We start from the raw sequence: 27,838 nt of genomic DNA, 5'->3' as shown, positions 1-27,838 counted from the left end.
AGAATGGATTCTCCAGGGCTTCTTCATTTGGAATTCATGGGTCTTCTGGCTTTGGAAGTTCGGAAGGGAGGTGGATATGAAACACCCTTAAATGACACGTAAGATGTTTTAAAGGGATCATCTTTCAGAAAGGGATGAAGAACCTCTACTTAGGCTGGGTGCAGTGGCTCACGCCTGTAATTCCAGCACTTTGGGAGGCCAAGTTGGGCACATCTCTTGAGGTCAGGAGTTCGAGACCAGCCTGGCCAACATGGTGAAATGCCATCTCTACGAAAAATACAAAAATTAGCTGGGCGTGATGGTGTGTGCCTGTACTCCCAGATACCTGGTAGGCTAAGGCAGAAGAATCACTTGAATCCAACAGGCGGAGGTTGCAGTAAGCCAAGATCATGCCATTGCACTCCACCCTGGGCAACAGAGCAAGACTCCGTCTCAAAAGAAACAAAACAAAACAAAACAAAACAAAAACACCACGTAACTCCTCTGTATCCTATTTGTCTATAAGGCTTATTGGAACAAAATTTCTCTGTTAAGTATGATGTTTATTCTGGATTTCTAAAATAGTGCTTTAAGCCGATTTGTAGAAGTTCTTTGTATACCTTGTTCGCTAAGGTTATTTTTAAAATGATAAATTGACATTCAGATTTATTGCATGTAATTTTCTGCATGTATTCTGATAATCCTATAGGTTTTCTCCTTTCATCTGTCAGTATGGTAAATTATATTGATTGAGTTCTAAAATTAAACCAGCTTGGCATTCTTAGGATAAAGCCAACTTGGTTATGATGAATTATCTTTTTGTTGTTGAATTAACTTTGCTAGTGTCTTATTTAAGATTTTTGCATTTAATGTTGCTAGGTTGACCTGCATTTTTCATTATAAATGTTTTCTGTAATTCCTTGAGTGCTCAGAAAGAATCTATGCCCTGGGAACCCAAAAGTAAATAAATATAGATATTCCCCCAAAAGAAAGTAAACAAAAAAGGGAAATAGTAATACATGTGTATGATAAATAAATAAAATGAAAGGGCAGGAGTTATAAAACAAAGGCCTTTCTCTTACCTCAGAAACCCAGTTCCCCTAAGGCAATCTCTGTTACCAGAGGATAGCCTGTGTGTTTGTGTGCCTACATAATTATATAGATGGTACATTATATGCATACAGTATTATATATGTAATAATATATCTTGGAGGTAGTTTCAGTGTAGCACACAAGGTTTTTCTCATTCTTTTTAAATATCTACCTTATATTTTATTATATTTTCATATATTAGCCAGGCCCTTGATAACATTTAAGTTCTTACATTTTGCTGAAATGAACATCATTGTACCTTCGTCTTTGACGTGTGTCTGTGGAATAAATTCTTATGAGTTGAGTTGCTGGATAAAAGGGCATATGCATTTCAAATTGTGGTAGAAATAGCTAAATTATCTTCCAATAAAGTTACACCTCCGTACACTCTAACAGTGTATGAGCATGCCATGGCAAATGTCTGAAGTGTTCTGGCCAAGACTCATTTCCCACAGCCCAGGTCATTTGAAGTCTCAGTCATGCTAGCTGCACCACACTTCACCCCACCCACAAGTGCATTCATTATTAACTTGGTGATCTCATGAGCTTTGGCAAGCAGTGGCTTCCTGCTAGAGAGCCTCATAAGAACCTCGGAAACTGCTGTGTTCTAGATGAGCAGGAATGAGAGAATGTCGGCAAAATGCCCAGACACAAGGTATTCAGGCCGTTCTGCCTACCTTATTCATGAGTCTTTTTTTTACAGCCCTCCCTTTCTAGGCCATAATGAAATACAGGGAAGAATTGTAGCAAATGCTGGCCATCTTCTGTCATCTTTCCAATACTAATAATGACTGGAGGGAACAGAGATGGGTGACAAGATGTGGAATTAGCTGTTGGGCCCGTGGATTCTATCTAGGGTGTTTTTACCTTTCACTGTTTGCCTGAGTTGAAGTCATTGCTCACATTGTACAGTCACTGTTGTTCCCTGTGTGATTGTTTACTTTTTTTTTTTTTTTTTTGAGTCAGAGTCTTGTTCTGTCACCAGGCTGGAGTACAGTAACGTGATCTCTGCTCACCATAACCTCCGCCTCCTGGGTTCAAGTGATTCTCCTGCCTCAGCCTCCCAAGTAGCTGGAACTACAGGTGTGCACCACCACGCCCAGCTAATTTTTGTATTTTTAATAGCGATGGGGTTTCACCATGTTGGCCAGGATAGTCTGGATCTCTTGACCTCGTGATCTGCCCACCTCCACCTCCCAAAGTGTTGGGATTACAGGCGAGAGCCACTGCACCTGGCCAATTGTTTACTCTTAAACCCAGGTGTGTCGAGGTGATAGATGCCCCAAGAATTGGCAGTCACTGCTTACTGAATAAGAAGAAGTTAAGATTTCATCTTGGGAGAGGAGAAGTAGTAGGGGCATGTAAGTCTTGGTTATCCCTATGTTATTTTTATAAACAGGACCCCCAACTGGAGTCCTGGTTGCCACCAGATACAGTAAGAAGGCAACACCCAGGAGCTTTGGGTTGTGGCCTCAGCTGATTAGGTCAGAGGAGATTAGGGATAGGGAGGCAGGGAAAAGGCCAGCCCTGGATCCTTTGTCTGTTAATTGTCTCTTCTGTTATTGATAATCATTTTTTTAAAATTATACTTTATGTTCTAGGGTACATGTGCACAACGTGCTGGTTTGTTACATATGTATACATGTGCCATGTTGGTGTGCTGCACCCATTAACTCATCATTTACATTAGGTATATCTCCTAATGCTATCCCTCCCCCTCCCCCCACCCCACAACAGCTGGAGACAATCATTTTTAAGCTAGAGAGGGATATATGTAAAGCACTGAAACTTCGCTAAAATAGCCTCAAGTTTGTGTGCTGTATTAACGAAAACTGAGAAAACATTAAAGTGACAAAAACAAAACAAAATAAGTGATCCTCTAAGCAAGACTTGGTTGGTAATGTATATGGAGATTTTTATTAATCTGATTTTTTTAAGGTGATTAGGTCTCCCTTGCTCAGAAACCTTCATCACACCCCTTTCCTTAAATTGACTACCAAATAAATATACTCTAAACTCTTTGGGCCTGACACTGGAAACCTTTTAGAGAGAATCTGCCTATCCAGTGTGTAATCATCTACTTTCTTAACGATTTGGGGTGCAGTTCATGGACCAGCAGCGTCACCATCACCTGGGATCTTGTTAGAAATGCAGACTGTCAGGCCCCACCCCAGACCTGCTGGATCAGAACCAGAGTTTTAGCAGGGTCCCAGGGTTGTGCATGCCCACCCCGGTTTGAGAGGCCCTGATCTCTTATACTTCATTCTTCTCAGCCTTTGTTCATGAGATACAATCTGCTGAACGGGCCTAGCTCTCATTTTCTAAGCATGTTTTACACTTCTCCAGCGGTCTGTCTTTCCTCAAATCATACGACTTCCTCAGAAATGTCTTTTTCTTTCAGCTTCCTTCTTCCTTCCATTCATTCAGTTGATTAGGTGTCTAAAACATAGGCCGGGCATGGTGGCTCATCCCTGTAATCCCAGCACTTTGGGAGGCTGAGGCAGGTGGATCACCTGAGGTCAGGGGTTCGAGACCAGCCTGGCCAACATGGTGAAACTCGTTCTCTACTGTAAATACAAAAATTAGCCGAGGCGGTGTCATGCACCTGTAGTCCTCGCTCCTTGGGATGCTGAGGCTGGAGAATTGCTTGAACCCAGAAGGCAGAGATTGAAGTGAGCCAAGATCTTGCCTCTGCACTCCAGCCTGGGCGACAGAATGAGACTCCGTCTTTAAGAAAAAAAAAAAAATATGCTAAGAGCGATGATTTGGCTTGAGATTCAGACATGACTGAAAACACAGTCCCTGTCCACTCCTGGGACAGTCTCTGTGGAGGATAGCTCAGCAACAAGTATCAAGAATATTGAATATGCATTTCTTTTGATCTCAATGTTTTCTCTTCTAGGAGATTTTCATAAACGAATAATCAGAAAAGGATGTGAAGAAATGTGTAGAGGGTTGATTGTTGCAACACTATGATAGTAAACAATTGATAAATGAATAAATTATGTTATGCATAAACTTTTATATAGTCAAGAAATATATGTAACTGAAGTGAAAATATATCAACAATAACAATTATATTATTAAAATAGACAAAGGCAGGCCCTGTGGTGCGCTTATAGTCCCAGCTACTCAGAAAGCTGAGGAGGGAGGATCCCTTGAGCCCTAGATTTCAAGGCTGCGTGAGCTATGATCGTGCCACTGCACTCCAGCCTGGGTTACAGTGAGACCCTGTCTCTAAAAAGACAAAAGAGAGAAAATGTATGTAAAGTATCTAGTGTAGTGCTGCCCCTTCAGCCTAGATTCCAGAATGAAGGAGATGCTGGGAGCTTTTTCTTCAGCCTATCCACACCTGGAGCAGAGCCACAGTTGGCCCTCAGCAGCCACAACGTCTAAGCAAGAAATAAGGCTTCACTGTAAGCCACTAACATTTGAAGGTAATTTGCTAGTGCTGCAACTAATCTAGTGAAAGCTGACTAGCACATTGTGTACTCTGCTTATTTGACTCCCTCGTTATCTGCATGCACCTTGATGTTATCTGTTTTTGTGGCGTCTGTCCATCCTAACCTGTCGTCACTTACAAAGTTGACGCAGTTCATTGAACTTGGGATGAGGGTGGAAAGATTAATGTTGTAATTCCCTTGGATTAGAGCAGTGTTTCTCAGTGTGTGGTCCTTGAACCATCTATGTGAGAATCTTTGTGGGGTTTGGCAGGGATACAGAATCTTGAGCCCCCACTGCAGGCCTGAGAAAACAGAATAATTGGGGTGAGGTTTCAAGGAATTCTCAGTTACACCCAAGTTTGGGAACCACTGGACTTGAAACTAGACAAATACTTCATCAGGATGTTACTTTGTGAATCCCCTCCACCACTAAAATTGGAGTATGATAGACACTGTCCCTTGCAGTTCTTCTCAGACCAGAACGCTTTTTTGTGATGGATGGATGGATGGATGGATGGTTGGTCGGTCGATTGCTTCCGGGTTAGGGAATTGGTCATCTTTATGAGAAAGTTTTAGCCAGATTTGATTCAAGAACTGCGTAACACTTGGTAAGTAGAATGAATGAGTATCTCAACTGACATACTTTCTCCATACTACTCTTTTTTTCTCTTATAAAAATGAAATTTTAGTTACATAATTAATTCATGAATACATTTTCGTAGAAATTTAAAGCATTACTGACGAGGTCAAATTCAGCATTGTACCCCTCCCCAAATCTTGGGCCCCTCACATCAACTGTGCCACAGGTATCTTTTGATTTTTTATTTTTTCCAGATTTTTTTTCTATGTATATTTATGTGCATTGTTAATATTTATGGCCAATACAGATTGTCCTTAAAATGGTTCGACTTAAGATATGTTTCAGCTTATGACGGGGACGTAGTCACATCATAAGTTGAGGAGCAAGTGTATGCATTAGATGGCCTGTACCAATACGGCTGGTATCCATTCTGATTGAGCAAGCATCTGCTGAAACTACTCAGAGCCCTGTGTCACTGGTTGTTTGATATTTTGAGTATCAACCCTGCAGTTTATACTTGTACTATGTATGTGTGTATGGAGTGTATACATACGTATATGTGTGTGTCTTAAGTGCCATGCTACACGTTTTTTTCAGTTTTTTAAAATATATGTTGGCATACATCCATGTCAATATATGCAAGTTTACCTCATGTTAAAAAATTGCTCCATTGTATTCCATCCTATAGTTTATTTAGCCATTTCTTTTTCTTTCTTTTTTTTTTTTGAAATGAAGTCTTGCTGTCATCTAGGCTGGAGTGCAGTGGTGCGATCTAGCTCGCTGCAGCTTCTGCCTTCTGGGTTCAAGCGATTCTCCTGCCTTAGCCTCCCGAGTAGCTGGGATTACAGGTGCCCGCCACCACGCCCAGCTAATTTTTGTAATTTTAATAGAGACAGGGTTTTAACATGTTGGCCAGGCTGGTCTTGAACTCCTGACCTCAAATGATCCACCCGCCTTTGCCTTCCAAAGTGCTGGGATTACAGGCGTGAGTCACCACGCCTGGCCTGTTTAGCCATTTCTACATTGATGGACAGATTGTTTCTAGTTTTTGCTATTACAAACAGTGCTTCCATTGACATATATGTTGCCTTGAGTATCTGCTCAAATGTTTTAAACCCTATGTATGTACACACACACACACACCGTACACACACACATATGGAGAGAGAGATATATATGAACATGCCAGGTCACCATTAATTTATACTCCAACCGGGAGTTTATCAGTTTCCTCATAGCCTTTCAAAATTGATGGTCAGTCTTTTTAATCATTGCCAGTATTGTGGGTAAAAACTGGTGACTTTTGTTTTAAGTTGTGTTTCACTGATCATTAGCAAGATTGAACATCATTTAATGTGTAGTTGCCATTTGTATTTCTGTTTCTTAAATGATCTGTTTTTATCTTCTGCCTGTTTTTCTGCTGGGTTGTTGATGTGTTGGAATTTGCTATATATTAGATATTTAAATCTATGTTGCAGATGTTTACTCACAGTTGATACATGTCTTTTTATCTTTGCTTATGTTGTCTTTTATGATTTGTTTTTACTGTCAGACTTGTGGTGGTCATTCTCGATTTTATATAGTACCTTCTGGCCATTAGCCCTTCTCCTCAATAAGTTGTTTGGATTCTTACAAGAATTAGAAAAATAACTTTCTCCAGATTGTCCATATGTAAGAGCTTTGAAGGGCTCTCCTGAATAAAGTGTATTTAATTGCATGGACTTTTAAACATGTATGCTTTGGCCACTCTGAAAATCTGCTTTCTGTATTCCAAATATGTTTGCTGGATTATTGTGCTTCAAATAATGGAAGTATTACTCTAATAATCCCACACTTTATGTATTTAATTCATTTGTTCTTTTTAGAAGATGATTTGTTCTCAGCTCCTCACAGCACAATTAGGGATTTGTCATCAGAGTCATATCAATAGTCTTTGTTTGTAAATTGATGTAAGCTGTTAACCGCATTGAACCAGATTTTACTGTCATGTGTATCAATAAATTGTATAGGTGATCTCTGCCTTTCACACATGAATTCCAAAAGTTTACTTATAATTCTGTTATTTGGATCTCTGTTATATTTCCACAGACACGAGTCCGTTTTAGGTCCCTGGCAAGCTCAAACAAGCATTCTTATAACAGTTTGTCACATTATTTTTATGTTCCAATTACGGATGTAAAGATAGAAAGAATAAGCCTGTAATCTTCAGAAGCTCTGGAGATTAGAGACTGTGGGGTCGGCGTGTAGGTAGGGGAACAGTAGGATGTAGACCTCTGTAAAACTATGAAATTGAAGACACCTCTTGGTGAATCATTTATTCTCCAGTGTTCTGTATTTAAGAACAAAGGTAACTGGCATCGACCCATTATTCTTCAGTTCATGCATTGTCTGTTGAAAATACAGTATTTGTGAGACTCATTTGTGTTTTGTAGCAAGGAACGTTTCCCAGTATGGTTTTTTTTTTTTTTTTTTTTTTTTTTGAGATAGAGTTTCATTCTTGTTGCCCAGGCTGGGGTGCAATGATGCGATCTGGGCTCACTGCAACCTCCGCCTCCCAGGTTCAAATGATTCTCCTGCCTCAGGATTACAGGTGCCCACCACCACACCGGCTAATTTTTTGTATTTTTAGTAGAGCAGGGGTTTCACTATGTTGGCCAGGCTGGTCTCAAATTCCTGACCTCAGGTGATCTACCCAGCTGGGCCTCCCAAAGTGCTAGGATTACAGGCATGAGCCACTGCGCCTGGCCCATTCCCCAGTAGTATATTCCTTGATTGCTTGGGTCCAAAAGCAACTTCATGGCTAATGGCATTATTTTCACTAATTGCACAAATTTGAAGCCATTGATAGAAGCAACTAACAATGTTAACGTCCATTGTAAAATACCCTCAAGAAGCCAGAAATCCTAACCTGTCAGTGCATTTTTCCAGGTACTTCATGGTTGTGGTTTGTGTTGTAGGGATGGTGGATGTGGCCCAAGAGGATTGGCTTTTGTTCCTTGCTTTCCACTGCCCTGCTGTTCCTTGGTCCTTTTTAGTTTGTTTTTTGTTTCCTTGAGACAGGGTCTTGCTCTGTCCCCCAGGCTGAAGTGCGGTGGTGTGATCATACCTCATTGTAGCCTTTAATTCCTGGACTCAAGCGATTCTCCCTGCTCAGCCTCCTGAGTAGCTGGGTAAACTACAGGTTACAGGCATGTGCCACCACACCTGGCTATTTTTAAAATTTTTTTAGAGATGGGGTCTCACTCTGTTGCCCAGGCTTTTCTTGAACTCCTAGGCTCAAGCAATCCTCCCACCACGGCCTCCCAAAGTGCTGGGATTGTAGGTATGAGCCACCATGCCCTTCTCTTTTTGAGGACTCTGTTGTATACTCACGTAGCTCCAAAATGAATACTCAAACTTCAGCATGCCTAAGAGTCACCTGGAGGAGTCAAGTCAAAACGCAGGTTCTGCAGCTCCATTCCTAAGAATCTGATTCAGTCTAGCAATCAGCACTTTATCCACAAACACCCCAGGTAACCCATTGCAGCTTGGCTGTAGACCAACAGAAATACTGTGTCTCCTATGTTGTCTTTCTCAAGTGCACGACACAGGACAATTCTTGGATCACTTGTGTCTGGTGAGGCCAATAAACTCTGTCAGGGCACCAGGGAACAACCTGGTGTTCCCCAAGAGGTCATTGACCAAATAGGTCCTGGAAGTCTGGAGGAATTATTTCCTTAAAAAAAATACAGATACAGATATAGATAGATATAATATAGATACAGATATAGATATAATATTTCATATTATATATATTGAAATATATGAATCATAAATTGACAAGTTATAGTTGTATATATTTATGGGATACGAAGTGATGTTATGAAGTGAAATAAGGAAATAAACTGGGCATAAAAGGGCAGATACTGCATGTTCTCACGTGTATGTGGGCTCTGAAACAATTGAACTTATAGAAGCAGAAAGCAGAATAGTGGTTACCAGACACTGGAAATGGGGAGATGACGGTCAGAGGGTGCAAAGCCTCAGGTGGATAAGAGGAATATGTTGTTTCTTTCTTTCTTTTTTTTTTTCTTTTTTGAGTGCTATTGCAGAGCACCGTGAATATAATTTTAATAGTAGTGTATTATATATTTTAAAGTCACTGAGAGTAAATTTCGAATGTTGCTACCACAAAATACAAAAAGTATTTGAGGTGATGGATGTGTTAAATGGAAAAATAACAGAGTTCCTCAAAAAAACGAACAAAATAACCACTTGTAATATGCTTCTGTGAACAATTCCTTTCTGAGAAGTTTATTCCTTTCACCTTTTAACGAATAGTTTGTGTCTTTGAATATTCATTAAAAATAAATAGTTTGTGTCTTTGTAAAAGTTAAAAAGGCATAATGGGAACTTTTTCATATTGCAGGTAGAATGAGTATCCCGATAATGCTTTAGTTTAAATAATGGAGATCTTCTGAGATAAAAATCCAGGTACTTTGTCAGTCAGTTTCTCTAGTGTTTCTTCACCTATTGACTGCCCTCAGGACCTCCCTGAAGCTGGGATGTAAAAATTTCTCAGTGGAAAGTCAGGCAGTTAATGCATCGTGTCTTGTCAGGACATTTTGAAGAATGACTTTACTGGTAATTGACAGGAGTATTAAGGACCCATATAATGTATTTTACTTTGCTATCTCATTTTAAATTAAAATTTAAAACATGATGAAAAAAATTTATCAAGACCAGAGATAGTGTTGTCTGAGAAGTGATGTGAAAGTTTTTGCTAAATTTATATTTTCAGGATCTTATGTTCACTTTGGTGCCCCTTTTTACCTTGATCTTACAGACATGTGTTTTCTAGATGCTCTTAGCTCGGTTTATGGACAGTTCTTCATAAAATTCATCTGCTAACAGCCAGGGATGAAATGCTTGGTGTCATCTGGTCATGATTTATGTCCTATACACAGAACCAAAAGCTTTCCACTGGGTGATCTGGCTTCTGATTTTCTTTGTGATATGAAACGCATGATCATTTGTTTGGAGATATTTAGCTTTGATGAAATTTAGGTGGGCCATGTATTTTCTTACAGAAATGAATGCAATGGTTACATTATTTTCAATATTTCACGTGTTATTTTAGTGTAAATCACAACATGGATTTCATGAGTTTCAGAATGTTTATATTTGCCTAGGAGATTATTTTTTTCTGCATACATGTAGGTTGGGTAAATGATTAATACTGTGTAAGTAGAAAATAATATTGGTTTAATTTGTTTGATCACTCATATAACTCCTTGGAAGAGAAGAAAACTAGAACTATATTCTTATCTTAATCAAAAGCAATCTTTTGCCTGTCTTATTTGTAAGGTGCAGTTCTAGGTATTACATGTTTCACTGAAATACACAGTAGCCGCCGAGAGATCACTTTCAAGTTAAGGGAAATAGAGATATAGCAAACTAAGTTGAGAAGACGCTTACTTCTCGTGATTCCCACCTTAAAATCACATTTAGCACCTGTTTTTCTCTTTGTCAAAGTGACAAATTATGTTTTCTAAAAATATAGAGTGGGTTTCATTTTGTTTCAGAAGTTAGTGGAACTTCTGAAATGACCGAAGATACCGTGATGTTTTCAAAGCAGATTTAGGTGACTGAGGCTGATGCTTATGTAATTTCTTTGTAGGACTTCTTCCTGACCTTTTCCAAGATTTCAGGGTTTTTTTTTTGGGGGGGGGGTTTCCGAGTTTATAAGCATTCAGGAAAAATATTTATTGAACATTTTGTGGGAGCCTGTAGTCTCTCCTTTGCATAGTACTTGTTTTGATTGTTTTCTGTATCCTTTTTTTTGAGAAAGAAACAGAGGAGCGTTTATGAATGTTATGTATTCAGTCTGGTTGATTTCCTCATAGGGATCCCGATTATGCTGGGCTGACTTTTAAAGTTCTCTGTAGTCTTCAGCTTTTCCTCATGTGACCCGACTTAAATCCTGAAGTGCTCTCCCAACGTGGCGAGCTCCGTCCTCCTGTTAAGAATCTGGAGTCTGTAGCCAATAAGATGTATTCAAAGGTTTAACAAGGTTTTTATTTTTTCAATGCAAATATTTATACTGTCTGCTTCATTTGTGCATTTTAAACATCAGAAGCACACAGGTCCAGAATCTGAGGGAGGCAGAAAACGTCAGGAACAGGTAGGGGAAAGGCGAGATGAAGTCTTGAATCACTGGGTTTATTGTTTGCTGTCCAAGGCCTCTCGTCTTCTCAGTGTGTCGTTACTGATTGTGAGCTAGTGGGAAAGGCGGAGGATATGCTGTGAACTCCTAATAGTCGGTTGTTAATTTTCTTTCAGATTCTGTCATTGAAGGTCTCTAGCTCTTTAGTTACTGCTGTCTTAGTGAAGGAGTGTGAAGAAGACTTGATCCTTCTATCCTACTTTGGTTTTATGGGAGGCTTTATTACAAATGAGTGTTTACCATCCTAGCTTTCCAGCTCTCAGCTTTCTACATCACACTTCAAAAAAATAAATAAATAAATAAAATAAAATAAAGCAGCTATCACCATTGGTAAGAAGCCCTGGGGTATTATGAATTCAGAGCCTTGCCCAGGACAGGCATGGTTCCTAGAAGGGGAATAGAATCTTCCCATTTGGTTAGAAGACAACTAAAATGGGTCCCACATGAAGTTTACCAAAGGAAGATTCGTTTGAGCCTGTTAAAGGCATGCTTTTGTGTCCTTTCCTCTGTCTTCACATGTGTGTTGATGGAAGCCAGCTCGTGCCACTGTGGCTCTTCTCTGGGCCCCCCGCCACCCCATATGGCTGCTGTGCCCTGACTCCATGTCTGGAGGAGCAGCAGAACCCCAGCTTACCCTTGTCCCAGGGGAGCGTGCTTTCACCCTGGAAATGGACAGAGTGAAGAGAGCAGCTGGTGGAAAAATGAGAATGGACCTCCAAGGGCTTTTCAAAACGCCATGTATTCAGCTCTTGGTCTTGTGCTCACACAATTAAAAACAAGCTGGCAGCGAGGCTTGCTTTTTGCCAACGTCTTTCTCCTTAGGCTGGTGGTCCATTTCCTGCTTTACCCTTTGGTTTCCATGCTGTTTCTAACCTTCACAAATTAAAGATTGGGCCTTTCAGCTTCCTGGTTTGTCTCCTGGCTGTTTTGGGCTTCTCTCTACTCTTGAGAGGCTTTCTGTCCCAGTTTTACTTTTTTACTTGATGTAGTTATTGACTTTTGGAATATCTATCCGGTTAGTCTGTGAGGGGACGAGGGACTGGTTGTAGGGAATACGTGGGCCATCCCCTTCGGCCCAAGCACGAGTATCTTCCCCATTTGTTTATGTGCAGGTGTATGTCAAATATGTATTCATATTTTATTATTTGATTTTATTTTATACATTTTATTTATTTTATTTTTTGAGGTAGAGTCTTGCTCTGTCGCCCAGACTGGAGTGCAGTGGCACAATCTCGGCTCACTGCAACCTCCGTCTCCCAGGTTTAAGCAATTCTCCTGTACCAACCTCCTAAGTATCTGGGATTACAGGTGCTCCCCACCACACCCAGCTAATTTTTTTTTTTTCTATAGAGACAGGGTTTCACCATATTGCTGGGGCTGGTCTCAAACTCCTGACCTCAGGTAATCCACCCACCTCGGCCTCCCAAAGTACTGGGATTATAGACATGAGCCACCATGCCTGGCAAATTTTATTTATTCTATTATTTAATGTTATTATTATTATTTGTTGAGACAAGGTCTTGTTCTGTGCCCAGGCTGGAGTGCAGCGGCACAATCATAGTTCACTTGCAGCCTCAACCTCCTGGGCTCAAGTGATCCTCCTGCCCTACCCTCCTGAGTAGCAGGGCCTATAGTTGCATGACACTATGCCTGGTTTGTTTGTTTGTTTGTTTGTTTGTTTGGACAGGGGTCTGGCTATATTGCACAGGCTGGTCTCGAACTCCTGGCCTCAGGCAATCCTCTGAATTTGACCTCCCAAACCATTGAGATTACAGCATGAGCCACCGCGCCTGGCCTCAAATATATTTTTAAAGGAAAAAAATGCTACATATGCTAGGACTTGAATCTTCCTCTTTATTGCCAAACTGAGGGAATGGATAGTTTTCTTTGTTTTTCAGCAATACGAAATTTTTAATTATAGTGGAAAGCCTGAATTATAGAGGGAGAGCAAAGTGTGTTTGGATGAACTGTGCTAACAAGGAACAGTACAGGTAGAGTAACAAGTTACATATTAGTCTTGTGATTGTCTCACTAATGACTCATTTGTACTTGAAAGCAGCAGAAATACATTTATGGAAAAATGTGAATGTGGATTAATGGTTTTTTTTTGAAGGTGGAGTCTCGCTCTGTCACCCAGGCTGGAGTGCATGGTGCAATCTCGGCTCACTGCAACCTCTGCTTCCTGGGTTCAAGCGATTCTCCTGTCTCAGCCTCCTGAGCAGCTGGGGTTACAGGCGCACGCCACTGCGCCTGGCTTATTTGTATATTTTTGTAGAGACGGGGTTTCACCATGTTGACTAGGCTGGTCTCAAACTCCTGACCTCAAGTAAACCGCCCACCTGAGCCTCCCAAAGTGCTGGGATTACAGGCGTGAGCCACCATGCCCAGTCGACTTATGGGTTTTTATTAGATAAGGTAGATATAGAGATAATGTAGATATAAAGTGTGTATTTATGTATATTTCTGTTGATCTGTATTGGTTTTCTGTAGCTGCTGGAACAAAGTACCACAAACCTGGTGGCTTACAGCAACAGAGATTTATTCTCCTAAAGTTCTGGAGAGCAGAAGTCAGAAAGTCTTAGGGGCTAAAATCAAGCTGCCAGAGGATAATCTGTTTCTTTGCCATTTCTAGACTCTAGAGCTGCATTTCTTACATTCCTTGGCTCACAGCCCCTTCCTCCATCTTCAAAGCCAGTGTTGTAGTATCTTATCTCTGGCTCTACTTTTCTATGCTTCTGTCTGATGACTTTCTTCTCTTCTGCCTCAGATCTTCCTTTTCTTCCCTCTTATAAGGATACATGTGATGGCATTTAGGGTTCTGGCTACTCCAATATAGCCCTCCCATGCCCAGAAATTTCATCACATCTTCAAAGGCTGTGCCATGTAAGGTGACATTCACAGGCTCCAGGGATTAGAATGTAGACATTTTGTCGGCGAGGGCCTTTATTTAAGTGTACCACAGTGAATGTGTATGTGTATGTGTATGTGTATGTGTATGTATATGTGTGTGTGTCTGTGTGTGTGTGTCTGTGTGTGTCTGTGTTTTTGTGTGTCTGTGTGTGTGTGTCTGTGTGTGTGTGTCTGTGTGTCTGTGTATGTGTCTGTCTGAAGTTACCTAGCTGACCTATGAGCAGCTACATTCCGATAACAGTAAGCACAGCTAATGTTGAGGTCTTGGATCTAGATAATATCTTGTATTGAAAGGAACTGGTTTTGTTTTAAAATAAAATGGCTCATTTTAGGGCAGATGGAAAACATAAGAGAAGCATGAAGCATCTGTGGCGTAAGAAAGTAAAGAAATGCTCAGAGAATAATGGGGACATGTCAAAAGACACAGAAGCCAACTTGAAGAGGCTTCTATCGGTCCCAAGTGGGCAATTGGAGCACTGAAATAAAAAAGCAATAAATTCAGCCTGTTCTGATAAAAATAAATAAAATTATAAATTGAAAGTTTGATGTAAAACAAGATATTTACATAGTTCCTAAGTGCCTTTCCACAGCATAATAATTAGTTACTAAGAGAAAAAGGTTTTTTTTTTGTTTTTTTTTTTTGTTTTTTTTTTTTGAGGCGGAGTCTCGCTCTGTTGCCCAGACTGGAGTGCAGTGGCTCAGTCTTGGCTCACTGCAACCTCCACCTCCTGGGATCAAGTGATTCTCCTGCCTCAACCTCCCAAGTAGCTGGGATTATGGGCATGCGCCACAACACCTGGGTAATTTTTGTATTTTTAGTACAGATGGGGGTTTCACCATGTTGGCCAGGCTGGTCTCAAAAACACCTGACCTCAGGTCATCTGCCCGCCTTGGCCTCCCAGAGTGCTGGGATTACAGGCGTGAGCCACCACTCCCGGCCGACTTAAACTTTTTAAGTCAACTTAAAAAGGTTTCTCAGTGGAGGAACCTGGCAGATCAAAGCAAATGTGATCTGTAATTGGACAAATTGAAGTCATGTGCCACTGATAGGGTGCAAAGAGAAGAACAGCATCGTGAAACATGATGATAAGCCCAAGTTGAAGAACATTCTGTAAAATAACTGGCCTGTGGCCTTCAAAACCACCAGTCATGAAGGTTAAGGAGTACAATGTGATATAGTATTGGGGTGTTAGAGCCAAGTGGCAGCTCTAAGCCTCACTGTAGGAGGATCTGGTTGAGTTATTTACTAGTAGAGTCCTGACTTAATTTTGCAGGTTTTTCTTCTTGGTCTGGCTGCATTCCCTGGTGAAAACTCTTCAGGTCTCCTGCTTGCAGGGTGAAGTATAGGGTGACATAATTTCATTAGCTTGGTAAGTGAAGAAATTTAAGCATCTTAACATCCAGCATACAAATCCCAGTTTCCACTATGGTATCTTTAACTTCGATAGTTTCTGGTGTCCCCCAGGCCAGAGTGCTCTCTGAAAAATCTCTCTAGTTAATAAAACTGTTGTTTTACCTAAGTAGGGTAGGGGCTGTCGCCCAGTGCAGTAGGGGCAGGGATCTGAGGACTTAAGTGCTTGATGACCATTCCTTATGAATAGTCCTCTGTATCTAAGCCACTCCCTTTTCCTTCACTTCAAGAGTTTACCAGGCTCCCTTATTACCTTGTCCTTTGGATGTCTTGTGGGGTGTATTGAATTGGTTCTTTGCTTTCCCCAGGTTTTCCTGTGGTCTCCTATGTCAGTTATCACTAGATTATTTGCTTCAAAAATGTTGTCGTTTTTCTTATTCTATTTCCTGTGGGTTTGTGCTTTTATAAGAAAAATCTCTTTACTGTGCTTTTAGTAGTTTTGGATGAGAGCAAATGCAGATGTGTAGATTTATTTTGTCATCTTATCCAGAAATAAACAACAGTGATTTTTTTAACTTTTTTTTTTCTTTTTACATTGGATGTCTCTCTTCCCCATAAACCTGATACAGAACCTGAATCTTTAGAACAGAAATGGAGCTACGGTGGTTGCAAAAGTGGTGTGGGGTTGAGTAAACAAGAGTCTTTTTCGCCATGCCTCCCTTTGTTGACCTTTGCAGCCACCCTGTCTCTATACCCAGGCAGCTTCTTTGAATCTTAGGATTCTCATGTACACAGCTGGGAGAACCACTGGATAAGAGTATTATACTTCGCTATTTGTGGCTAGAATGAATGATTCACCTCCTTTTACAACTTTTCATGTCTTCAAACTCGCATTCCCCCTGTGTGGGCTGGTGCAAGGATATACCTTCTCATCCAGACCCTTTTGCTTATTAAAAGGGAATAGCGGGAGGCTGAGGCAGGAGAATGGCGTGAACCCGGGAGGCGGAGCTTGCAGTGAGCAGAGATCGTGGCGCTGCACTCCAGCCTGGGCGACAGAGCAAGACTCCATCTCAAAAAAAAAAAAAAAAAAAAAAAAAAAAGGGAATAGCAGGGGGTTGTTACCTGTCATCCTGAAGAATTTTCCTTTTGCCCTCCAATCTTTAGCCTTTCCTAAAGTAATAGTTAACTAGGCTGCTGTAATAAAGTACCATAAACAGGGTGGCTGAAACAACAGAAATTATTATTGTTACAGTTCTAGAGAGTAGAAATTGGAGATCAAAGCATTGGAAGGGTTGCTTTATCCTGAGGCCTCTCTCTTTGTCTTGCAGATGGCCACCTTCTCCCTGTGTCTTCACATGGTCTTTTCTCTGTGTGTGTCTGTCCTCAGCTTTTCATATGAGGACATCAGTCAAGTTAGGACACACTCTACTGATTTCATTTTAATCAAATTGTCTCTTAAAAGACCTTATCCCCAAATACAGTTACATTTGAGGTCCTGGGAGTTAGGACTTCAACATACGAATTTTGGGGGAACACCGTTCAGCCCGTAACACCTAACTGTTGCCCTTTGCAGCATTAGCCTTGAGCTTCTTGTCCCTGCCTGCACTTGAGCTGTTCGTGGCACCCTGCTTGCATGGGCCTGGCTTCTGCCGGGCGATGGGAGCAGATGGGATTGAACAGGATCAAGTGCAGAGTGTGACTGTTGAAATCAAGTGTTAATTTTGAGTGAGTCATGAAATAACATTTTATAGTCTTTAGTGTTTAATTTTTTCTTTATAATACTCACTGGCTGACTCGGAGGCTTTCGGATTCTCTCAAAATCATACTGAAGTTGAAATAATTAAGGAAATGAAGGAGCATGCCACCTTTCTCAAACTCTACTGTTAACCTTTTTCTCCCTCCTCCCTCCTCTGGCCCCATCATTCCCTTCCCAAATCAACTGAAAACTACTTTTACTTCTAGAATTTGCCTGTAGCTTTCTGCTTTGTCTTTTTGATTTTTTTTTTTTTTTTTTTTACAGCTAAACAATTAATTAAAAGAATCATTCTAGGCTGGGCGTGACGGCTCACGCGTTTTGTAATCCCAGCACTTTGGGAGGCAGAGGTGGGCGGATCACCTGAGGTCAGAAGTTCGAGACCAACTTGGCCAACATGGTGAAACCCTGTCTCTACTAAAAATACAAAAATTAGCCAGGCGTGGTGGTGCATGCCTGTAATCCCAGCAACTCTGGAGGTTGAGGCAGGAGAATCACTTGAACCCAGGAGGCGGAGGTTGCAGTGAGCCAAGATTGCACCACTGCACTCCAGCCTGGGTGACAGAGCGAGACTCTGTCTGGGAAAAAAAAAAAAAAAGTCATTCTACCTCGGTAGTGTCTGTACCAAAAATACAAAAATTAGCTGGGCCTGGTGAAGCATGCCTGTAATCCCAGCTACTCTGGAGGCTGAGACAGGAGAAACTCTTGAACCCGGGAGGCAGAGGTTGCAGTGAGCCAAGATTGCACCATTGCACTCCCGCCTGGGTGACAGAGTGAGACTCCATCTCAAAAAAAAAAAAAGAAAGTTATTCTGTATCAGTAGTGCTTATCTTGTGTCTAAAATTGGTAATTATAATCGGTAACATTGTTGCCAGTTGGATAATGTGAGTGTAATTCTTTGTAAATGTGAAAAGCCATACCAAATGTAAGGTTGAGATTTCGTTTGTCTCATCCATTTAATGGTGGGCTTGCACCTTTAAATAGGGGGTCTGTTTTGGGGATCATGCCATTGTAATTTTATCATAAGGAAAAGATGTTACTGCTCTGTAGTGAAGTGTCTGTGAAGCTGGTTCAGAAGTGGGAAGAATCATTGTGCTTCAGAATTCAGAGAGACCCGAGAGATAAATTTGAGTAACACTTTATCAATTGGGAAGCCGAAGCTCAAACAGGAAGCATTTGTGTGAGACTGAGTGATACTATGAGAGCCGAGATTTAAGTTCAATCACCTGACCATCAGTCCATCTGCTAATGTTTCATATGCCATGCTTCTTAAGGAGATTTATGTTCCTAAAAACAACTGCGATGAAACAAAAGAATATATTTTATTCAGTTAGTAATACCAAAGGAAATAATAGTCTGAATTATGTGGGTCTTTCATTAATCTGATTGTTTTAACAAAGACCTGCATAAATTATTGGAGAGATCAGTAAAGACTTATAAGAGTTGCCATGGGAAGAGGATGTATCGGTAGGGGCTCACAGCTTCAAGAATAACTAATTGTTTGGTAAGAGTAACCCACCAGCGCAGGTGGAGCTGAGAAACCAACGCAGAAGGCAGACAGGTCCAGGCTGTTGTTATAGGGTGATTTTACTGGGGAACGGACAGACAGACGTGTGGTTTTGGGCAACTACAAGAAGGGTAGATCTCCATGCCCTTATGCCCCAGACGCAGGGATTATATCCCATAGGAAAGGGGCACACAAGCTTCAGAGGGAATAGGTAGGAATTTGATCTAAGGGCAGGATTTACTATAAGTATGTGCTATTACGCAAGGAGCAGTAGATAAATTGGAAATCTCAGAGGCATTCCCAGAACTGGGGTTAATCAGAAGTCAACATGGCATATTAGCTTCCAAGACAGAGTTACTTTAGCCTCCACACAAATGCAAGCAGAATGAATTTTATATTGTTTAGCAAGGTGGAGTATGTTAATGGAGCACTTTATTAAGCAGAGCTCTTTAGTGAATTTTACTTCTAGGTAGAGCAGCCCTTTTAAAACAAAGTTTTGCTTTTGTGGTAGTCTGAGTGTGCTTTGAACACTGCTTCACTCTGAAGCCTTAGCGCCTTCAAGCCTTGCTCCTCAAAGCTGGTCTGTGGCTCAGGGTCACCTGGGAACTTTTAGGAATGCAGAGTCCCAGGCCCCACCTTAACCTGCTCGGTTTATGTTTTAACAAGATTCCAGGTGATTCATATATACAACGAAGTATGAAAACCATTGGTCTAGAGCAGTGGTTCACAAAAAAGATGGTTCCTGGACCAGCAACATCAGCATCACCTGAAAAATTGTTAGAAAATGCAGATTCTCAGGCCCTACCTCAGACCTACAGAATCAGAAACTCTGGGATGGACCCCAGCAGTACGTGTTTTAATTGGTGCTGTAGGTGATGCTAATTCGTGATAAATTTTGAGAACCACTCTAGGGTAATGTGTTTCAAACAGTTTAGGTCATGCACAACCTTGAGAAATACACTTTTAATCATGACTCAGTACACACACTCACATGCATGTGTGACTTAGACATTCCATGAAACAATGCTTGTCTTACAATGTGTTTTCTGCTCTGGTATTTTTACTTTTATTCTATTAAATAGATATCTGTGTATAAACTTATCTATATGAAAATATGGTCATGATCTGCTAAAGTGATTTTACAAGCCACTAATGGGTCATGAGCTACAGTTTGAGAAACAATAGTCTTGAGCAGGCCCCTCTTGATAGTCTGATAAAATTCTAGATCTTTTGTCAGAATAATGCATTTCAAATGCATACAATAATATAGATAGAATTGCAAAAGAAACCAATTTGATTGGCTACCAAAGTATTACACTTGTGGTTTGATAATATATGTATCCCAGCTTCTCAGGAGGCTTAGGCAGTAGGATTGCTTGAGGCCAAGAGTTTGAGTCCAGTTGGGGCAATATATCTAGATCCCATTTCTAAAAAAACAAAAATGCCAAGTTTCTTTATTGATAACAAGATTTAATGGTGAGTCTAGTAACAATGATCATGTCAAATTAGGGATGAGTATAAATATTTCAAGATATCTGCAGTAACTGTTACATGATATGAAAATGATTGATTTCTACTGATGACAAGCTATAGTTATTGCTACCAATACTCTGGTTTGTTGCTTACATTTGTATTTGAAACATGCTAAATTTCATCTCAAGGTAAATGCAAGTAAAGATGTAAATCACCCCCTCCCCAGCTTCATACTTCCAGAATTCTCTTGATGGGCACTTCCTTCCCCATGGACCTGAGGTTAAGAATCCTTGCTCAAGGGGAACCTTGCTTTAGAAAATAGTTCTTGGCCTTAAAGTTGAGATTCTAATCAAAAATTTATCTTCTTGGAATTTCTTGAAACTTTTGCTTTATAGATCTTTTCTTGTTTTCTAGTACCCTGGTAATGGATTCCTTTATTAAAACATTCTTTTCTGATGTTTTAGCGAGTCCTTGGGGGATCACTTGGAAGCCCAAATGCAGGCTATTGGTACTGTTTCTTCTGTAGTCTTCCCATTCTCAGTACATGCCCCTGGTTGTTCAAGCCAGATCCCTGGGAGTCATCCCCAGCGCCAAGCGTTCTAGATTTGGACTGCTTGGATGTGAATCTGGGATTCATGTATCTTAGGAAAAATTGTTTAGCCTCTCATTGCCTCCTTTTTCCCACCTATGAGATGGGGATGACAGTAGCCCCCACCTCATAGAATTGTTCTGAGCATTAAATGAGATATTCCATATATTACGTTAGAACAGTGCCTGGCATGGAATAAGTGGTTAGTATCTATTATAGTTATCCTTAATCTCTCCCTTTGCCTCTTTGTTTTTTTTTTCCCCCTTTTCTGAGACAGAGTTTCGCTCTTGTCGCCCAGGCTGGAGTGCAGTGGCGCCATCTCGGCTCACTGCAACCTCCATCTCCCAGGTTCAAGTGATGCTCCTGCCTTAGCCTCCTGAGTAGCTGGGATCACAGGTGCATGGCACCACGCCTGGCCAATTTTTGTATTTTTTAGTAGAGATGGGGTTTCGCCATGTTGGCCAGGCTAGTCTTGAAGTCCTGACCTCAAGTGATCCACCCACTTCGGCCTCCCAAAGTGCTAAGATTAAAGGCATAAGCCACTGTGCCCGGCCCCTTTCCCTCATTCTTTAAATCCAGTTTATCAGAAAGCTGTGTAATTCTTCCTACAAAATATATTGTAATTCATCCAAAATTTAATTCATCCAAAATTCATCCAAAATTTATTTAAATTTTGCCTACTTCCTCCAAGCTTCCCTGTTCTCATTTGGATTTCTAGCTGGTATCTCTGCTGCTTCTTGTCTCACTCCAATTCATTTTCCATATAACACCCATATGATCTTTTGAAAGTGTAAATGAATAATCTTTTAAAATGCAAATGAATGACTGTATCCCATAAAACCCTTCAATGGCTTCCCGTCAAACCCATCAAACTGCTTCATCTTTTCCTTGACCTACACTCTTCATCCTGCAAGTCTTTAAACTTGCCCGCTCATCCTCTCTTCTGTGGCCACATTGGCCTTCTCTGAGTTATCTGAGTAACCTCATCTGTCCTTCCATTCCTTAATGCCATGCGTATGGCCTTCCCGCCAATATGTTGCTGACCTTCCCCAGCCTGTCATATTTCTCATCTCTGCACCTGTTAGTTTCTCAGAGAGCTTTCCCTAACCACCTGCCTAAATTAGGGCACCTTAGGTGGCAGCCCCTTGGCTAGGTTCCTCTTTTAGTTGCCTGAAGCTCCCCAAACATATCACAAAATTAATATTTCCTCTCTATTGGGGAAAAGGATAATTAACAACCTGTGATTATCAAACACGTAACACCAAGAGGAGTATGCACCTTTTCAGACTGATACGTTTGACGCATTATGAACATTAAGTGGTAGTGGAGCTCTTTTAAGAAATTGCTATCTGAATGTTGTGCACACTAGCTCTTTGCTATTGGTGTTGAAGAACAAAGTGGAGTCTGCCCCCTGAACCTGTCTCCAGTGGGGTGGTGGAGTTGTGGTAGGGTCCTCCTACTATTGTCAGTCATTTCTGCTCCAAAGCATAGAATAGAAATACTGACGTTTCCCTCTTTGAAATAGTTACTTGGTTGCTGATAAAAACCCTTCATGCTTCTCTCCCCCAAAGTGAATGGTCAGTCATGGATCAGACATGAGAAAAGACGATGTCTCATAACCAGTGGGTAGACACCAGTATGGGTGATAATCTGTATCCTGGTTAATGTTCAGGTTCAGAGTAAAGAGGCAAAAGAAGGTCCGCCTGACTGGGCTAGGTCAAATTTCTTTGTGTCTTGAATTTTTTTTCCATGCTACTTATTTTTAATTAGTCTTCAGCCGGAGAATAGAGGCACTCCTGGGTTTTGAGAGTTGCCTGAAACAGTGAGGAAGGAGGTCTTAGGAGTTCAGAGAATGTACCATTTTCACCATCACCTTTGTAGTTCTTGTTTCAAATAAGGGACTTTAGGAATTACACAGGACCCTGGGACAGATGTTGAAATGTAGGACAATCGGTATAAATGGGATGCCTGGCAGTTCTGTTCCATGCCCTGTTCGGCTGAATGGTGTTCCTGATTATGTAAAAATGGGATCTCTTTTGGGGAAAGACTGTTTTTTTTTGTTGGTGGTGTACTTTAACAGAAGCCACACTAAGAAATATTCTTGTTATGGACTGTGGGTAATGATCATCACTTGGAAAATGATGTGTTTAAAAACAAAATACAGTTTTCTTTTTCTTTTTTTTTTTTTAAGATGGATTCTTGCTCTGTCAGCCAGGCTGGAGTGCAGTGGCGCGATCTCGGCTCACTACAGCCTCTGCCTCCCTGGTTCAAGCGATTCTCTTGCCTCATCCTCCTGAGTAGCTGATATTACAGGAACCACCAGGCCCGACTAAGTTTTGTATTTTTAGTAGAGATGGGGTTTCACCATGTTGGTCAGGCTGGTCTCGAAATCCTGACGTAGTGATCCACCCACTTTGACCTCTCAAAGTGCTGAGATTACAGATGTGAGCTACCACGCCCAGCCAAAATATAGTTTTCTACTTGCAGAAAAGTAACATTAATTTTTAAAAAACCGACCATAATTCAGCCTCCCATTCAAGCCATCCTTTTTATTTTCCGCTGACTTCCCTATAGATGTTTATATGTGTACATTTTTATATAGTTGTAATAATGCAGTGATAGTTTGTATTCTGATTCTTTTCATGTTGTATTTTTCATGTTTCATTTTGAATGGTTAGATAGCATCAAGTACATATGCCATAATTACTTTACCAATCCCATGTTGGATAATTTGTTTTATGATGTATTTTTTTATGATGTATTTTAAATGTGTCTTTGTTTTGTTCTAATTTTGCAGGCAGAGACATTTGTTTGGGTGAACAATGCATCTGCACATTCCCAGAGTGTTGCTAAGGCCAAATACGAATTTTTATTTGGCAGAGCTGAAGGGAAAACTCCAGATACTAGTAAGTATTTCCTGATATCCCTCTCCCAGGTAAAAGGTAAGAAGAGCTGTGATTTCACAGTGATTTTTCTCCACCTGCATTACTTTCTTCTTACCTCTGTGAAACCTGCTTGCTCTAATTATTCATCAAAACAATCTTCCCAGGATGTAGAATCCACAAATATTTCATGTAATTCTTGTGGCCTATTCTTGGTAATTTCAAGTCACGTTCTTGGTTTGAAGAACTCTCAGCTTCTGATATTTGAAATTCCAAGAATTAACCAATTTTCATAAGAGTTTTCCATAGTTACCATTGTTGTATATATTGACTAATGTGTTTTTGGTGGTTTTTTTTTTGAGACAAAGTCGTGCTCTGTCATCCAGGCTGGCATGCAGTGGCATCATCCTAGCTTACTGCACCCTCAACCTCCAGGCTCAAATGATCCTTCTGCCTCAACCTCCCAAGTAGCTGGGACTACAGGCACATGCCACCACATCCGACTAATTAAAAAATATACTTTTTTTTTTTTTTAAGATACAAGGTCTGGCTATGCTGCCCAGGCTGGTCTCAAACCCCTGGCCTCAAGCCGTCCTCCTGCCTCAGCCCCACAAAGCACTGAGTTTACAGATGTAAGCCACTGTGCCCAGCCCTTGGTGCTTGTTTTTCACTAACAAAATATATTATTAGGAAACATTTCCACAATGATTTTCAGGCACCGCAATCTTTACTTTGGAGGTTGTTGTAGCTCTTGCTTATTTTTAATACTTTTTAATATTGGCCTAATCTAGTCAGCAAACTTAGTATTCTGGAACTAGAAACAACATTCTTCGATTTGAAACAGGTAAATTTAGAACAAATAGAACTATTACTAGTAACAATATTAGTTAACCTACTACATTACTTACCGTGTGGTAAGGCACTATGCTAATCATCACAATAACCGTATATAAAAGTTGGTACTGTTATCCCCATTTTCCAGATGAGGGATTGAAGTAATCTCCTCCCAATCACAATTACTCACACAGCAGAGCCAGGAGTTTAATGCAGGTTTGTCTCACCGCAGAGCTCATCCTGTTAAGGCAATACTTTTTTGAAGGCATTTTCCTAGAAGGAGGTACAAGATAAAAATGCAAATAGCTTTGTATAGAGTTTCAAAACATTGAACTTTATCTATGGAAAACTGATGATAAAGGGGATATTAGCATATCTTGAGAGTTAGATTGGAAAAGGCCATTGCATGTGGTTAATATTCTCTGAGTTCTGGATCTAGACTTCTTGAATTTGAACCCTGGCCTTGTATCTTACAAACTGTGTGACCTTGCAAAGTTATCCAACTTATTTGTGGCTCAGTTTTCTCATCTGTAAAATGCAATTATAGTGACATATGTCTTAGAATTCTTTTGAGGATGAATTAAGTTTACATTTATAAAGATCTTAGAGTCATGTCCCGTCTCTACTAAAAATACAAAAAATTAGCCGGGCATGGTGGCGGGCACCTGTGGTCCCAGCTACTCGGGAGGCTGAGGCAGGAGAATGGTGTGAACCCGGGAGGCGGAGCTTGCAGTGAGCCGAGATCACGCCACTGCACTTCAGCCTGGGCAACAGAGTGAGACTCCATCTCAAAAAAAAAAAAAAAAGATCTTAGAGTTATGCTTGGTATGTAATAAGTGCTATAAAAGTGTTTGCTGCTATTAATTGTTGTGATAACCATCACCATCATCATCATATCCCTGACCTTTGAGGCTGATATTGTAAGTACAATCCTTACATTTTTCAGCTCTATCATTATCTGACACTGATTTTTGTTTTGGGAAGACCAAGAATCTGACTTACTACAGCTGTTGCTCAGTTGAAGAAAGCCAACTATGAACTACACATTTTTGACTCACATGTTAGATGGGATTATTTAATAACTCCACAGTATTTGAGGATACCAAGAAGGCAGTGGATACACAGCCATATAATAACTTCTTTTAGCTTAAAAAGTGAATATTTATTAGATATCTTAATCATTGGGAACTCTTAGATACAGTAAAAAAAATAGCTAAATTATTTTTAAAAATCATTTGGCTTTTATCACAGTGTCCTAATTTAGAGGAGAATGTGTTTCATAGTATATCTCTTATACTTAACATGTATTGTAGCCATTTATGCTGTTTGTCATGTATCATAAATACCTAACTATTCTGGGCTTGAAGTTTGAGGTACCTAATCATCTGTTTACTCGTTCCCTGATGGGGGTACTGATTATAGTTATCCCAAGGCTTTTAAAAACTCTGGCATTGGCCTGGCATGGTTGCTCACACCTCTAATCCCAGCACTTTGGGAGGCCGAGACAGGTGGATCACCTGAGGTCAGGAGTTTGAGACCAGCCTGGCCAACATGGTGAAAGCCTGTCTCTACTAAAAATACAAAAATTAGCTGGGCATGGTGACATGTGCCTGTAATTCTAGCTACTCGGGAGACTGAGGCACAAGAATTGTTTGAGCCCAGGAGGCAGAAGTTGCAGTGAGCCGAGATCATGCCACTGCACTTGAGCCTGGATGACTGAGTGAGACTCTGTCTCAAAAAGTAAACAAAAAATTTAAAAAATAAAATAAAACTCCCTGGCAAAGACTTAACTTCGAATGTGACATTGTGATTTTTTTGCTAATTAAGCTTTTTTTTTTTGACTATAATAAAACGGATTTTTACTTAACTGTATAGAGATAATACCAAATGTCTACATAGTTCTCTGACTTATTGGTGAGTGAGTTTGGTTCTTCCTTACTCATGGGTTTTGAGTAGTTTTCCCTGTATCAGCAGCTCAGATATATCATAGCCAAGGCAAATCAAAATGACACTTTAAACCTTTTGTTTCTTATTTGCCTTGGTAAAAATGGTCGGTGGTAGTTACTGCTGGTGTGATGTTATTCTGTAGGTGTGAAAGGATGCATACATTATTGAACAAATACATTTAATGAGCACCTATGCACAGGTTACTTGTGTTTGGCACATTGAAGGTGCAGAGACGTAGAAGATGTGCTTCTTACTCATAAGTTTCTTATTCTTTAGCTAAGGAGAAACAATATGTCTCCAAATGACAGCAAGAAAGAATGATCACTTTCAGTTCGTCTGGTGATGACTCTATAGAGGAGGTGGAAGTTGAACTTAGTCTTGAAGGATGACTATAATTCTGAATAGTAGAATTCTGCAGGAAGAGCATTTCAAATGGAAGAAATGACATAAGCAGGAAACAGAAATTGTTTGAGGAACTGGGGAAGAGTAGCCCGGTTAGTCTGCAGACATCATCATTGAGAGATAAATTCAGAAAGATTACCATTTAGAAAAGGGCCATATCATGTAGTGCCTCCTTAGGCAAGGTGAAGACTTTACAGACTTTTAAAAATAAGTAGGTGAGGAAAATGAGCTTCAGAGGTATTAAAGAACATGCCTAAAGGCACACAGCTGAGATGCTTTAGAATCCGGTTAAGAATCGAGTCTCTCTGATGGCCTATGAGAAGTCTCGGCTTCAGTGCAGTCCTCTTATTAGGTACAGCATGCCAGTAATTGGAAGTTATTTGATGTAATGAGGTAAGATAGGCACCTTCATGGTTTACTCAGTTGTTTGGAGAGTTGTAGAACTTCATAAATGGTCCTAAACTTGCTTTTTAGAGTTTGTGTGGGTTTTTGGAACTCTCTGACTGTAATTACTCCTCACAGCTGTCTGTGGCTGGAATAAAGCTGTATCCTGTTCCTCCCACTTTACTGAATGCAGGGTGCCCGTGGCAGCAGCAGCGGAGCCTGGGTCCCAGCCTATGACAGGGGCCTGTGGATAGGTCGCTGAGCCTCCTCAGTTTCTTCATCTGAAAAATAGGGATAATGGTAGTAACTTCTTCATAGAGTTGTAGTGGAAATTGAATGAGATTGTGAATACACAGCTCAAGGTTTGGCACATAGTACCCAGTCAGTGTTTAGCTGTTAGGAAACTAGTTTATATATTGAAGTAGCAGAATCCTTATGTTGGAAGAAATAGTAGAAGTTCTTTTGCATTTTATAGATGAGGAAACTGAGGACTCGAGAATGAATTAA

The 27,838-nt window shown here is 40.5% G+C and overlaps 1 protein-coding gene across 3 annotated transcripts in view; it reads left to right on the top strand.

Annotated features, from left to right (window-relative positions):
* The window catches only part of PSD3 (pleckstrin and Sec7 domain containing 3), a 696,970-nt gene that overhangs the window by 275,240 nt on the left and 393,892 nt on the right, over positions 1-27,838 (top strand). For all 3 annotated transcript variants that reach the window (XM_028852422.2, XM_028852423.2, XM_077943115.1), the window contains one exon: positions 23,680-23,788. In XM_028852422.2, the coding sequence (XP_028708255.2) occupies positions 23,680-23,788 (109 nt within the window). The remainder of the gene's footprint in view (positions 1-23,679; positions 23,789-27,838) is intronic.

Source organism: Macaca mulatta, chromosome 8, assembly GCF_049350105.2.
Source record: "Macaca mulatta isolate MMU2019108-1 chromosome 8, T2T-MMU8v2.0, whole genome shotgun sequence".
Classification (NCBI taxonomy): Eukaryota; Metazoa; Chordata; class Mammalia; order Primates; family Cercopithecidae; genus Macaca; species Macaca mulatta.
This window is presented reverse-complemented; position numbering and strand designations above follow the sequence as displayed.